Source organism: Epinephelus lanceolatus, chromosome 5, assembly GCF_041903045.1.
Source record: "Epinephelus lanceolatus isolate andai-2023 chromosome 5, ASM4190304v1, whole genome shotgun sequence".
NCBI lineage: Eukaryota > Metazoa > Chordata > Actinopteri > Perciformes > Serranidae > Epinephelus > Epinephelus lanceolatus.
Genome location: NC_135738.1, coordinates 2218515 through 2233091, shown reverse-complemented (window position 1 = coordinate 2233091; position 14577 = coordinate 2218515). Strand labels below are relative to the sequence as shown.

The following is a 14577-nucleotide window of genomic DNA, read 5'->3' as shown; positions in this document are numbered from 1 at the left end:
TAGCTCTCTGACGTTAATAATCTCTTCGAGCGTCGGTTTGAACAGATCCGGCATCAGTGAAGTTATGAAATGCCTCATTGAACAGAAGTTTGCGTGTGTTAAGATGCATCAGATCAAACCTCCTGCCCTCAGAGAAAACATGTCCTCACACTCAGGTGTCTCTCTTTTTTAAAGAAGTCTTTTCCGTCTTTGATTTTACAGAGTTTTAAAAAGAGAGGCAGTCCCCCAGTTTTAGTTTATTAAATAAAATCATCTCAATTCAGTCACTGTACTCGACATGTTTTTACACCTCGTCTGAGAGTCCTGCTGAAGCAAAGTTAATTGAGTTTTGGTCTCTTAAATTCTCATTTGCGCGCTTTCACTGCAGCTGCTATTTACTTTCTGAGCACTTAGTGATCACTCGGGAACTTTCAGGGCAAGGGCAGACATTTAAATTCAGATTTGGTCTTTTTAAATCACAAGTCTGTATATCTCTGCATCAGATTGAAAGTCCTTTAAAGGCATCAAAAGATAGAATCCTTGGATTATATTTTGTTGAGCTTGAGTGAGGGTGGAAATGCTCGATGAAGTGTTTGACAACATTTCAAGACTCCTCTTTCCCGATGGTGTGAACAATGTTCGGCTTCAGTTTTATTTGTTCCACCAAACTAAGATGTCTGCAGGAAGTGACAAATCTGCTCACTTGTACAACATAAGCTTCAAGCCTAGTCAACACATACACGGGTATATTTTGACCTGTTTGACCTTTTGTCCTCATGCAAACTCTGTTTTAGATCACTGTCAATGGATCTTTTGTAAAACTCTTCCATGGCGAGCCAGCCCCAAAATCGCACAGTGGGCTTATGTTGGGACACATCGTGACACTGTACACAAACTACAGGCTGCACCTCCGTCATCAATCCAGCGCTCTACGGGACAAAACGAGCACTGACAATGGGAGAGAGTTAACAATTCACCTGTGTGTTCAGGACTGTGTGTGCTTCCTAAGTGTGCCGTATCTGTGGTTCATCAGTGTGTGTGTGTGTGTGTGTGTGTGTGTGTGTGTGTGTGTGTCCTGCAGGTGAGTCAGTACACGTTCGCCATGTGCAGCTACAGAGAGAAGAAAGCCGAGCCTCAGGAGCTGATGCAGCTGGAGGGCTACACGGTGGACTACTGCGACCCTCAGCCAGGTAGACTCACCTGAGCTTCCTCACTGATGTCATCACACAGCACACAGAAAACACACACTGCTGCAGGAGAGCACTGAAATGATCACTTAGTTAAATCTGTTGTGCAGCATCCAGAACGTGAGGTTTACGATGAATCAGAAGAGACGCATGGTTCAGAACTGTAATTATAATGCTGCCATATGGCCAAGTGCGACCACACTGAACAAGGTCCTCACGGCTTCGTAATACATTTGGAAAATGTTCAGACTTCTTTGGCTGAATCCAAACCTCCAGACTTCCCCACACTGTCAGACGTGTTCTCTGTGTGTCTGCAAGAACTGCTGTCAAATCCAAAACTCATCAAGTCCACAAGAGGCCTCAAGTGGACTCTCTGTGAACGATCCATCAATCATTGCAACATTGATGTAACTGTTGGTGAAGATTCTCAGCCACCCAGGTCATGGTAGCAACTGGACTTGCTTGAGTTTCTTAAAGACGTTTCACCTCTCATCCAAGACGCTTCTCAGTTCTAATGGACTGGTGTGGAGTCGCAGGCTTTAAACCCTGTGTGGGTGTGGTGTGGCCTACCGAAAACAAATTCAACATCAGCCTCACTGGACGCCATATTTACAGTATTTTCACTGCTTTACCTTTCTGTCAGTCTGTTCCTTTGGTGCTACATTTTCTCAACTGTACAACTTCCATATTATTACTCACAAAAGCCCAACTGTGCTGTGTACTGTGATACGCCTGTGATACATGTGTTTTTGTGATGACATTTTCTATGCAAAAGGTCAAAGGTCAGCTTGACTGTGACATCATCATGTTTTAACGTCATATCTCAGGAACAGAAGGGGAGACATTTGGTCAGATACTGAATTGGTGACTCTAATCTTGAAACTGTGCTGATTGTATAGATCTTCTGTGTGTGAAGCATCCATGTTTTCACTGACATGGATGGAGACTGTCAGAGACACTGGGCTGGTGCACTTTTGTGAGTAGTAATATGGAAGTGATACAGTTGAGGAAATGTAGCACCAAAGAAGAAGAAGAGGGCTGTCTGACAGAGAGGTAAGGCCGTGAAAATACTGTAAATATATCATCCAGTTAGACTGATGTTGATTTTTTTTTTTTTTTTTTTGTGGCTAAAAATGTTGTTGCTGTAATCCAGAGTGATGCATCACTGAGCTTCTGGGGTGCTCGTCCCATCTGCTTCTGCATACAGGGAGCACGCTGACTGCCATTTACTCCATGTCATACACTGACTATAGATAATCTCCTCCTCCTCCTCCTCCTCAGGTCTGCAGGGCGGCCGGGTGTTCTTTAACGCGGTGAAGGAGGGCGACCTGGTGATGTACGCCTGTGACGACGAGCAGGACCGGATGCTGTGGGTCCAGGCCATGTACCGAGCCACGGGACAGTCCTACAAACCGGTCCCACCGCCGCAGAACAGAACCACAAACTGCAGAGGAGGACTCCAGAAACCAGCGTCCCCCATCAGTAGGTTCCCATCGTACTGGGTTTGATTTTATCATTTCAAAATGAAACCAATTAAAACGGCAGCTCAGACAAAAGACATAATGAAGTCAGTCTTTAAGGCTCAGACTTTGTATTAAAGTTAAAGTAAACATACTCAGATTCCACTGCCCGCCTGTGATGATAAAACACTCAGTGGGTTTTCTTTGAGTCAAACAGATCTCGACACATTTTCAGTGTAGTTATGAGACAACGTTTATTTTATACAAGCATGAACAAAGCCAGAGGCAGTGCTCTTATTGTCAGGTTTTGTTGGTCTACGTGTCATCACGTGCCGGAGACTCGTATGTTTGATGATGACAGTTTCTGGAGCTTCATCTCAGCCCTCTAAATGGACTCAGAGCAGTGACTCAGCATTTTTCAATCAATCAATCAATCAATCAATCAATCAGTTTTATTTTTGCACATATGTGAACACTCCAAGAGAACTCGGACTCCTCTGACGAACTTCAGGTCCACAGTGCGGTTCACTTAACTTGTGCCTTGTGAACACAAAGCGCTCCAGGTTCTCTTTGCCGTTGTATTCAGCCCTCTAGATCACATGAGATCACTGTTGACCTGGGACGCTTGAGAAAACAGACGAAACCACATCAGCCTGTCACGTTTGCAAGGACGCAGGACGAGGAGTGGTTTGGTCCACAGAAGATACTGCACGTCTCCAGGTGTGGAATGTAGAATACATCAAACAACAACAGTCTGCAGCACAGACACACCTCCAGTTTTAAGTTCATCTGAAAGTGAGGGGCTTCATAACCACACTGCAGCGCCACGTCAGAGTAAAAACAAAATTATATCAATATATATTATATATAAAAGAAAGAGGACTGAGTCCCTTTTCTGTTGGTCCACTTTGAGAGGACTGAGTTTGGTTTGTATAAAAAGGACTATATGTGAAAACACCTTTAGACTCCAGTCGGTAGGTGGAGCTTCATGTGGTTGTGATTTTTGTTTTAAACTCAGAGAAGAAGAGTGTGTCAGTGTTTTCTGACGTCAAACCCGTGTCTGAGTGTCTGATGCATCTTCAGATTATTTAACATGAACCTTTTTCTTCTTTCATTTTTTGTTCCCTACTTGGTTCTTTCCTTATTTCTAATCCCCCCCTTCTTTCCATCAGCTGTCTTCCTTCACACGTTTCTTGTTTTGTTTGCTTCTTTTCCAGCTTTCAAACAGTGTTTTATTGAATCCTGGATGACAAAAACAAACGTGGAAGCCAGACAGTTAGCAGGATCACAGATTGAACTTAGGAGGGTTTTTGATTTGTTTGCAGAACGGACAAAACACACAAGAGAGGACAGGAGGGTAGAAATGAAAGAAAGGGATGAAGGGAGAAGAAGACAAAGACAATATGAGAGACACTCCTGTCTTTGTCTGCTTTTCTTAATTTCCATTTCCTCTCAGTCATCCTCCTTTCTTTACTTCTTCCATCACACAACCTGCCTGTCTTCTCACCTTTGGTCCCTTCTTCTCCTCCCATTCTTTCACATCTTAATTATTAGTATTTTTCCATATTTCTTCTTTAGTCCAGGCCTCCATTTTTCCCCTATTCTTTCATTTTTCCATTCTTTTCATCATCTGTGGTTTCCTTCCCTCTTTTCTTTTTCCTGTCTACCTATCAGTTGTTATTCTTCTCCTCTTCCTTTCTTTCTTCTAGGATTCTTTTTCTTAGTTATTTCTTCCATTCTCCTTCTTGTCCTTTATTTTTCTCTTTCACTCTTTCCTCCCTTCTTCCCCTCATCCAGCCATCAAGGAGCCCCGGGCAGTTTTCATTCACTGTTTCTCACCAAAAAGCCTTTTGTATCTTCAAGGTCAGACACAAGTGCTGAATGTATTTTCTTCCTCAGAAAATATTTGCAAAGCCACTTTTTTCAGATACTTACGTCCTGCGTTGTTCACATCCTTGTGTCCTTGCTGGTTCTCTTCTTCTTCGCTGGCTTTGTTGGCACATTGCTACATTTATTGGCTCATCGCCTGCAACAACTGTTGATCAGGGACAAACAAAATGGGAAACACTGCTCTATAGCACCGCTAGTGGACAAAAAAATACCAGAGTACCTTTAAGTTTCCATTTTTCTTTGATCCTATTTTTCTGTACGTCCTTCATGCATCTTATTTTTATGCCTCAGCACCAGCGATAGCAGCAGCCGGAGCCATTATGTTTTAGGGTTGTCCGTCCTAAATACGTGTATACGTTCATCTGTCCCATTCTCGTAAATGCAATTTCTCAAGAATGTCTTGAAGAAATTTTTTGAATTTGGCACAAATGTCCATTTGAACTCAACAATTACCTGATTAGATTTTGGTGGTCAAAGGTCAACATCACCGTGACTTTGCATCCCTCTCTTTCTCTTGAAGGCGATATCTTAGGAAAACCGTGAGGAAGTCTCCTCTAATTTGGCGCAAGCATCCACTTAGACTCAAGGATGAAGTGATTAGATTTTGGTGGTTGAAGGTCAAAGCCAAGGTCACTGTGACCTTGTATTCTTCTCATTCTCTTGAACACGATATCTCAATAAGGCCGTGAGGGAGTTTGCTCAAATTTGGCACAGACATCCACTTAGACTGGATTAAACTGATGAGAATTTGGTGGTTGAAGTTTCAAGGTCAAGGTCACTGTGACCTCACAAAAAATGTTTTTAGCCATAACTCAGAAATTCGTACAATAATTATGACAAAATTTCACACAAATTTTGATAACAGGATAAAATAATGAAGTGATGACATTTTATACCTAAAAGATTAAAGGTTAACTTCACTGTGACATCATAATTTTCTGCAAACACTTTTCTGGCCATTACTCAACGTCATATCTCAGGAACAAAGGGAGACATTTGGTCAGATACTGAATTGGTGAGTCTAATCTTGAGTGTCCACCTTGAAACTGTGCTGATTGTACAGATCGTCTGTGCTGATGGGGGGAAAATGTACGTGAAGTGTCTATGTTTTGACTAACATGAGTATAAACTTTAAGTGTAACTTGAGGCATATAGCCATGAGGTGGTAATTCTAGTTTCTGTTTGTCCTTTTCTTCTTCCAAACTTGTTTTGTATTTTGTCTTCGCTTCCACACTTGCACATCTTGTTCTTTCCTTACCTCCCCCTCTTCCCCTTCACATACAAATCACATTTCATTAATTATCTTTGTGTGAGGAGGATGGCGTGTGCATGCTCATCGGCCACCTCCTCCTGGCTGAGCATTGTGACATGAAGAGCTTCATACTGAGAGCTGATTATGCCAGTATTTGTGTAAATTTGGCGCGGCGGCGGCCTGTTCTCGCTGCCGCTTGTTAGCGTTTAATGGAATAGATTGAAGCGTTAATGGCAAGAGGTGCTGACACGCTGTTTGCAGGAGGAAATAGAAGGTGTCCCTGAAATAGCTCTTAACTGGGTGCTAAGTGCCGCTGTGTGTGTGTGTCTGTGTGTCTGTGTGTGTGTGTGTGTGTGTGTGTGTGTGTCTGTCTGTCTGTGTGTGTGTGTGTGTCTGTGTGTCTGTGTGTCTGTGTGATAGGTTTGACAAAGTCGTTCGCTCCTTAATTGTGTCGGTGTTTTCAGTCTGTATTTTTGAATGGTCTTTGGTGCTTTTAGGTTCCAGAAAGTGTTATTTAGTATGAAGGGTTTGTTTTATAAACGGAGGACAAAATGCTGTACAATGGGTCAACCAGACTGATGACAGAGAGGGCAGTAAGAGACAAACATCCCTCAATGCAACAGTTGAATAAGAATAGATGAAATCAGTCATTGATTAATTTTCATCAAATGGTTCACACAGTATTCTCCCCTCTCATGCAACACTGTGTGGTCATTGACTAAATGGAAGTTTAATCATTTCATTCATCATCTTTAGTGCCCCAAAGTGCCCCAAACCATCTGAAATGTAAATTTAACATTTGGTGTCTGAAGTATTCTGGTTTTATGTGTATTATAACCAGTGTTGTGCTGATATTTTTAGTGAACGAAACTTGAACTTGTGTGCCGACATAACACAGCTACTGGTACTGCTAAAGCCGGTTCCTATGGGTATTTGAAGGACTTCCAACAGAAAACATTTATATGATGTGTGAATGTGCTCTTCGGGGCTGAAACAAGTCTGCACATGAGCAAAGAATTTGAAACAACAATTTTAGGGTTAGGGTTAGGAAAATGGCCTTTTATTTATTTTAAAAAACAGAAGGCATGAACGTACCCAAGTTCATTTTCTGGGCTTTGAATGTAGTTCAAGGCCTATCGTCTGTGGGACAGATGTAAAGCTCTGGGTAGCCCTGCACCAACATGATCAACTTCTCCATATTTATCAGAATAAATATTTATGGAAAAAAGGGAAAGATATCTGTCGGCTGTGATTGGTTATAGGATTGGATTTATTTTGATAGTAGAGTTTTACGTTTTTCTTTTGTTTGTTTGTTTGTTTTTCTTATGACCAAGCAACCAATGAAATCTTGCCGACTGATGACCTTTCTGGTCAACTTGCATTTGGTTGACCATTACGAGGCAGCCCTACCTCATGAGGCTGTTATGTCCATTACTTACCAGGAAATAAACTGTAAAGATCATCCCGTGTGTAGCACCGAAAGAAAGGTCACATTCTTACCTGAATCCAAATGGCGTTTATTGAGTGGCCATTTTAGGACTTATCAGACTCAGCTGGTTTGGTTTGGCTATAATGTCAGACAGAGCTCACCTTTCATCAACGACACCGTTTTGAAAAGTTGAGAAATTTTCAACTCGGCACAAAAAAAGGCGGCACACTCCAAAAAGAGATGCTGGGTGCGGTGCTTTTTCTCAAGGCGGCCGCATATGGCTGCATACGCTCTCTCCTCATTGGGAGCAATTGAGAAAAGATGCCCTTAGAGAAATGCAACAGAAGAAGAAAAGTAGATGATCAAGGGAAAATTGGAGACATAAGCACAAAACAATTGTGGATCAGTAAAACAAACCAGGCCTTCATCTTGATGCAGTTTCAGGAGAAGTTTTACTGCTTTGTGAGCAGATCTGGCTGCTGGCCTTCGTGATGTTTCGGCTCTGAAGTGAAAAACTGTGAAGAAAAGGACAAACAGACGAGTGCGAGTTTGCAAAAGAAGCTCCAGGAGACATCACTTCCTGTCACCCTCTTGCCTGTTCACTGCAGCCAGCAGTTCACATAAACAAGATTAAAATAGACCAGCGTTCAAACGACCCACAAACAAAGTCCAAACAAGTGGAAATCATCGGAGGCCGTGGGGAGGTTGGGCTCCGGCCTTTAACCTGAAATCCACTTTTATCTCACAGACTGATTCCTGTCCTCAGTTTGAACAGACAGGCCTGTTGAGGGTTGAGACTCGCTCCTCAAGTTGTTTTTCGGGGATGTTTACACCTGTCAGTTGTGTTTTTAAAGTAGCAGGTGGTCAGTTTGACAACGAGGACCATGCTAAGGGCGGACGGCCAAACTGTCCCTTTGCCTTAACCTTCCTGAGTTTTCAGCCGCGCCCTCAAATGCAGCAAAACAGCTGCAGATGCATTCGTGTGCTTCTCTCAAACTTTTTTCCCAGAGTTGAGTTTGTTTTCGCTCGGCACCATCAGAAGCCTCACTCAGCCAGACGGAGACTGATGGGCCTGTCTCTCTACATCTTCATCTCTGCTCGCCCTGACATCATCCTCATCGCCGCCGCCACGCTCCGACAGGCAGATCAAGTCACATCTCTCAGCCCAGTGCACCTGAAACTGAAACACTCTCCTTCCTCCTCCTCCTCTTCGTCTGCATCAATAACCTACCATCAGTGGCTGCCACCACCTCTCAGAGCAGGATGTCACATGGATGTGACTGTTGCCGTGACGATACCAATGCAGCCCAGACAAGATGGATATGGAGAGATTGAGCGCAGAAAGCTACCCCCACCCTCACAGACACACACACACACACACACACCTCAGCAGTCACTCAAACAAGATATAGACCTATACAAACCACATGTTGTTGAAAAATACATTTTACTCGTACTACTGCATCGATTTGACGCCGCACTTCTATAACAAGTCTGACTCAAGATGGAGAGTTTACAAAAACACCCTTTAAAAAATTATTTGAATGCATTTTTCTTCCTTGTCAAAATGCGGCACCTACATTACCCATAATGCAACTCCACTGGTGACAGATTATTCATAGATTCGTACTGTCTCATTGTTCCTGGAGCCTGGAGCTCTGTTAGCTCACTTCTTTCTAACTCCACACCTCCAGTGAGCTTTTTACTTGTCAAACTTGTAGTCTTCAGATCCACCTCACGCTGACTCAAATGACATCACTTGTGGATGTTTTTTCAGATTTTGCACAGCTCCCTCTGGAGCAACATGTTCTTACTTCCACCTTGTAAAATACAGCATCTTGGCCAGTTTCCCTGCGCTTCAAACTATGACACCCTAGGTACCCCTCTAGCATCAGCTTTGGACGTGTCATCACATGCCACAGTGCCTTTTACAATCAACTTCTGTATTAACAGATACTGTTGTCAGGATACTGGAATTACTAAGATCGATACAGTACCTTTCAAAATAACTGAAATTTGATGCTATTTTTGATTCCACTGAGGAAATTGACATTGAAGGCATACAATTTAAAAAATTAATTTTAAGATAAATATAACGAGGCTATAACATGACAGTGAAGACTTTTAATTTCTTTTCTTGGTTAGTGGCAGAGAACTGTAGTAAGACATGAATGATAAGAGAGAGCAGGAAAGCACAGCTGACACCGGTGTATTGTTACTGCAAATAATGAGTATTGAAACAGTTTCAAATATTCAGAATCAAAATATAAAGCCACCATAGACTGTATAAAAATTGGACGTGGCTACTGTGATGCCGAGGACACCCTCAGCAGACAGCCTGTCACTCAAGCAGCCCTGCGTTTAAATATATGTACCTTTGGGCCTTAATAAAATGTTAACAGGTGAGTTATAAAAACATAACCATTGCAAAAGACACTTCATTCAAATACAACAGAAACGAAATACAATTCCCCAAAACCGTCTTGGTTAGTCTTGTTAGTCATTTAGTTAGTTAGTCCACTCTTCCAACGATCTCCAGCTCCACTTTGGTTGAAATAAACCCACAATTAACTGAGTTAGATGTGAAAATAAGCTGTTTTCCCTGCAGTTTCTCTGCTCTCTCGGGCTGTTTACAGTCCTGTGATCCCCACCATCTGCAGTCAGCTCAGCTGCTTGTTGCGCAAGACTGACCTCTGGTGACGTGTGATGTGCACTGCATGCAAAACAGCCTCATTACAGCCTCTCAGTCAGTATGTTCACATGACATCAGAGAAAATTAATTTATTGCATTAGTTCGACTAAAACCGGACTTTTAAAACACATGTAAACATATTAGTCTGACTGAAATTGTACTAAATCGAATTTCTCAAAGTCAGACTAACACACCCAGATAATGTGATTGGGAGGTGATCATGTGCTCTGAGCATGCTCCACAGTTTCCGCCCTGGGCTTGGACTTGGAAGTCGAAAGCATTAAGCACGTAACAGAAGAAGCCGGTAACAATATGGAGAAATCTACATCCAGAGCTGTGCGTTTTTGGACGGACCAAATGTACAGAGCTGTAAAGTTGTCCACCATGGTAGCAGTTAGCTGCTAGCTAACCGTAGCTAACTTGTTTGTTTGGTCTGTGACGTAATAGGTCAACAGGAAAAAGGTCCAATACTAACAAGCTGAAAGGGGGCATATAAATCGATTCCCCTTCCGTGCTTGTATAGTTCAACTTAACTGTGCATGTAAACATACTGAGTGTGAGGTTAATAGGAAGATGAGCATATGTATTTTTGGCGGTTTTGAAAATTACACTGAATTTCTAAATACCCTGGTAGGCTGTAATACTGTGTTCCCACCCAAGACTAACCAAAGGCTTCACACTACTTTTGAAATATACGCAGTTGAAGTTAACAAGACCTGTAAACACTCTGATGTTTAAAGTCAGTGGACTTTAAGACATGGACACACACACACACACACGTTCTGATTCTTTGGCTAATAATTGTCATTTAATTTGAGCGTTACTGATCTGATTGCGTCTGGTCAGTGTGGTTCAGTTGACAGCCAGCAGACTGACTGACTTTTCGCCTGATACTGTCGTCTTCATTAAGATAACTGTAATCTTAACTCAAGGTGCACTTACTGCACTTACACCATTTGCTAATGAAGGCCATGACATGTGGGTGCAAGCTCTGAAAAAAGATATTTTGTTTAACTAGTTTGAACATGTTTGATTTATACGTGTTGAATTGTGACAGTTGACTCCATGTGGCAGGAGAAATCATTTAAAGTCACATCTCAGCTGATGGAGTTTTTTGTTTTCCTGCTCTCTATGTAGAGTTTACAGTCTTTGTATCTCCATTTAAATTTACTGTTCTGCTTTGAGTATAACTTTTTTTTTTTATTGTTGTTTTTTCTTCCTCGTTGGAAACAGAGCCCAGACAGGAGGGCAGAGGTGTTTACATGATGCTGTTGGATATAGTCTGCATTTCTCAGCAAAAGCCATTTAATGCATATAAATTCTCTAATTACCTCTGTGTATAGTATTTTTCATTGTTGGTGGCAGGGTCCGCCATTTCCACGTTGGCTTCAAATAGCCTTCAAACACTGATGAGAAACTGACACAAAGTGAAGAAACACGCAGCCATCTGTGCCAGGAGCAGTGACACCCATCCATATTTTCTCTCTCTCTCTCTCACACACACACACACACACACACACACACACACACACACCCACCCTCCCCCCCTTTAACACGCACCCTCCCCACAGATAATAGCTGAAAGTTGGACTTGACACGGATCAACATCACTTCTCCACTGTCTGTCCCCCAATCAATACTCCCCCTCCTTCCCCCTCTTCTTATTATCAGCACTAATCTATATCTCTTTGTCTCGTTTTCTTTAGAGTTGCCTCCTTCACTCGCCGTCTTTTCTCCAAATTACATTAAGGACAATCCCGTGATTTGGAGGTAACGAATGTAAAATGACCTACATCGGAATTAGACAGAGGGAAAGCAGGCCACAGGAGCCAAAGGGCAGTGACAGAAAGTGGGAGAGTCAGAAGAAAAGAAGACAGGAAGAAAAGCAGAGGAGCGTCGATTGGAAGTTGATTGTGGAGATTTCACTTTTGCTGTCTTTTATTTTCTCTTTCGGACAAAAGCGACAAAGACAGGAGGAAGGAAGGGGGGGGGCAGAAAAACACAAATGTCTGAGAGTCCTTGCGGGCTTCTCTGCGTCCACACAAAAACAAAATGGCAGCGTTAATAAAAAGCGATCACTAATGCTCGTCTTGGGCACGAGGCCGCGGGCGTCGCAGGCGTGGAAACAGCGCCGGCCATTCTTCAGCGAGCCATGGTCTTTTGTGGGGCCATGTGTCACGCTCAGAAACTTCCCATCCCGAAATGTACTCCCATGATAAAGGCAGAATGGAGAGTGTTAGGCTTTTCATTTGGCGGGGCCATTAACAGGAAGGCCTGAAAGGACTGGAAATGAACCCAGGTTTGCTCAGGCCGGGACGCTCCGCGCCTCTTCTGCTTCTTTTATTTTTCCTTTTTTCTGTTGATTCTTCCGTCGCTGACCCCGATGCCTCGTTATTGTCTGCAGCTCCAGGCGCCGCACAGCCAATCTGCAAGAGGAGCTCAAAGTATCTGTACTGCTGTGTACTAATACTTCATTAGTTCAGTTTTTACTCAAAGTGTAAGTCTGTTGATAATCTAGAGTTTTAAGTTTTGTGTATGTGCAGCCTGACATATCTTTCTCTTTTGTGCCATAGACCTTTAGTTTACTGTTTGACTCAATCCCACATACACCGTCCTGCTGCCACAAATCACCAGAGCCCCAAATGTGGGTTAATCCACCGCAGAAAATAGTCCCCAAGAGATGCACTACTTCCTGTTTGATGAAAACTACAGTGAGCAGCTGATACAGGAAGTTACTGAGACTTAATTTAAGAAATGAAAGTACGTACATCTACAGTAGGATCCAATGGTGTTGGAGCTGAGAGCCACAGACAGAGTCAGGAAATATAATCAGACAAACTAAGACATTGTTCGTTTGTCTTTTCATGGGACTTAATGACATTCAGAAAAATATAAAATAGGGATGCCGTATCGGCCGAGAGCTGTGAGGCCCCAAACATGAGACAGTCTGCGTTCAGTCGGGAACCTTGGTTGCATGTTATCTCCTCATTTCCTGTCACGTCTGGACTGTTGATAATAAAAGGGTGATAATGCCAAAAAGACCCTTTAAAGGCGCTTGCTCAGGTGGGATTACTTGATGTAGATGATGTCACTAGGATGCCTCAGTCATTTTCCTATGGCTTAATAAACAAGTGACAACACTTGCTTATTAAGCAAGTGACAACACTCCTGTTCCCTATTACACCGGACGTTTTACAAGAAATGAACAAAATTGGTTTTATTTCTATTTTCATTTTCATTTCACCAGCGATAGCCACGGCCAGAGGCACTGTATTTTTGGGTTGTCCATCCTTTTGTCTGCCCCACTCTTGTGAATACGTTATCTCAAGAACACTTTGAGGGAATTTCTTAAAATTTGGCACAAACGTCTTCTTGGACTTAAAGATGAACTGAGATTTTGGCGGTCAAAGGTCAAGGTCACTGTGACCTCACAAAACATCTTTTTTGGTCATAACTCAGGAATTCATATGCTAATTACAACACAATCACATAATTAGTAGGATAACATAATGATTACATTTTATATACAAAAGGTCAGAGGTCATCCTTGCTGTGACATCATGTTATGCAAGATAATGTTCTGCCCACGACTCAACGTCATAACTCAGGAACAGAAGGGGAGACATTTGGTCAGATACTGAATTGGTGACTCTAATCTTAGTGTCCATCTTGAAACTGTGCTGATTGTACAGATGTTCTGTGCTGTTGTGTTGAAGGTGTGTGTGAAGCATCCATGTCCAACTGTCAGTGCAACTTGACGGGTTAGCAACGTCATACAACTGCAAGGGAGTAGCTGTAGTTTAAAAGACAGCCAGATGACCATGGGAGCATTGGACAAGCGATGTTATCAGTGTATACTCAAACACTGTGTAACAGTGTGATAGCCAGCTGCCACAGCAAGCCTACAGGTCACATAATGACACTTGAGTAAACTGCATGTGCTGATGAAGACGATGGTGGCATGGGGTTAAAAGCTTGCTCCTTAAAATTCTTTATTACTCTCGCTTATGACTTATGACTTTCATAAACATTAATAATAGTGAGCACAATCTGATGCAGCTGTTTGCAGAAGTGTCCGTAGGTCACTGTGTGGCTCATATTTTAAGTCATATCAAGTACAACCAGGATAACGTTTATACCTTTAGTTTATCAGGAAGTCCCACTGAGATCCTTTTGTTTTTTACAAGAGAGACCTGAAATATCAGCCTTTTGGACATGAAGCTGATCAGTGGCGTGTTATCGTCTGCTCTCTTCCTGGCTGCTCTGTCGACTCTGTGAGTCACTTCCAGTGTTTTCCTCACATCTCGTCCATGTTGGCGAGTGTTTTGTGTCAGCTGAGAGTACTGACAGCTTCACAGATGATCTGTAGCCAACCGAGGTGGGAACTATTAACCACAGCACTGAGAACTGACACTGCCAATGTGTGTGTGTGTGTGTTTACACTTCAGTTCACTGCTGAGCTCAAAGAGAGGCGTGAACGATTGCGAGTCTGAACACATTTCTATATCACCTCTTTAGCTGATGGCATCATGCAGTGACTCTGTGCAGACACTGAACTTCACAACACAGTTTTTACTCTTTTCTTTTGTTCTTTGTTTTTAGCAACACTGCCTGACATTAACTCAACTGGGGTTTGATTCTACATGACATGTCTCAAACACAGGGATGATTCTTGTGGTGGAGGCAGT

At 42.6% G+C, this 14577-nt stretch overlaps 1 protein-coding gene across 6 annotated transcripts in view; it reads left to right on the top strand.

The window, feature by feature from the left end:
* The window catches only part of cadps2 (Ca++-dependent secretion activator 2), a 348398-nt gene that overhangs the window by 186970 nt on the left and 146851 nt on the right, over nucleotides 1–14577 (top strand). For all 6 annotated transcript variants that reach the window (XM_033634619.2, XM_078167597.1, XM_033634622.2 and 3 more), the window contains exons 10-11: nucleotides 1061–1169; nucleotides 2448–2648. In XM_033634619.2, the coding sequence (XP_033490510.2) occupies nucleotides 1061–1169; nucleotides 2448–2648 (310 nt within the window). The remainder of the gene's footprint in view (nucleotides 1–1060; nucleotides 1170–2447; nucleotides 2649–14577) is intronic.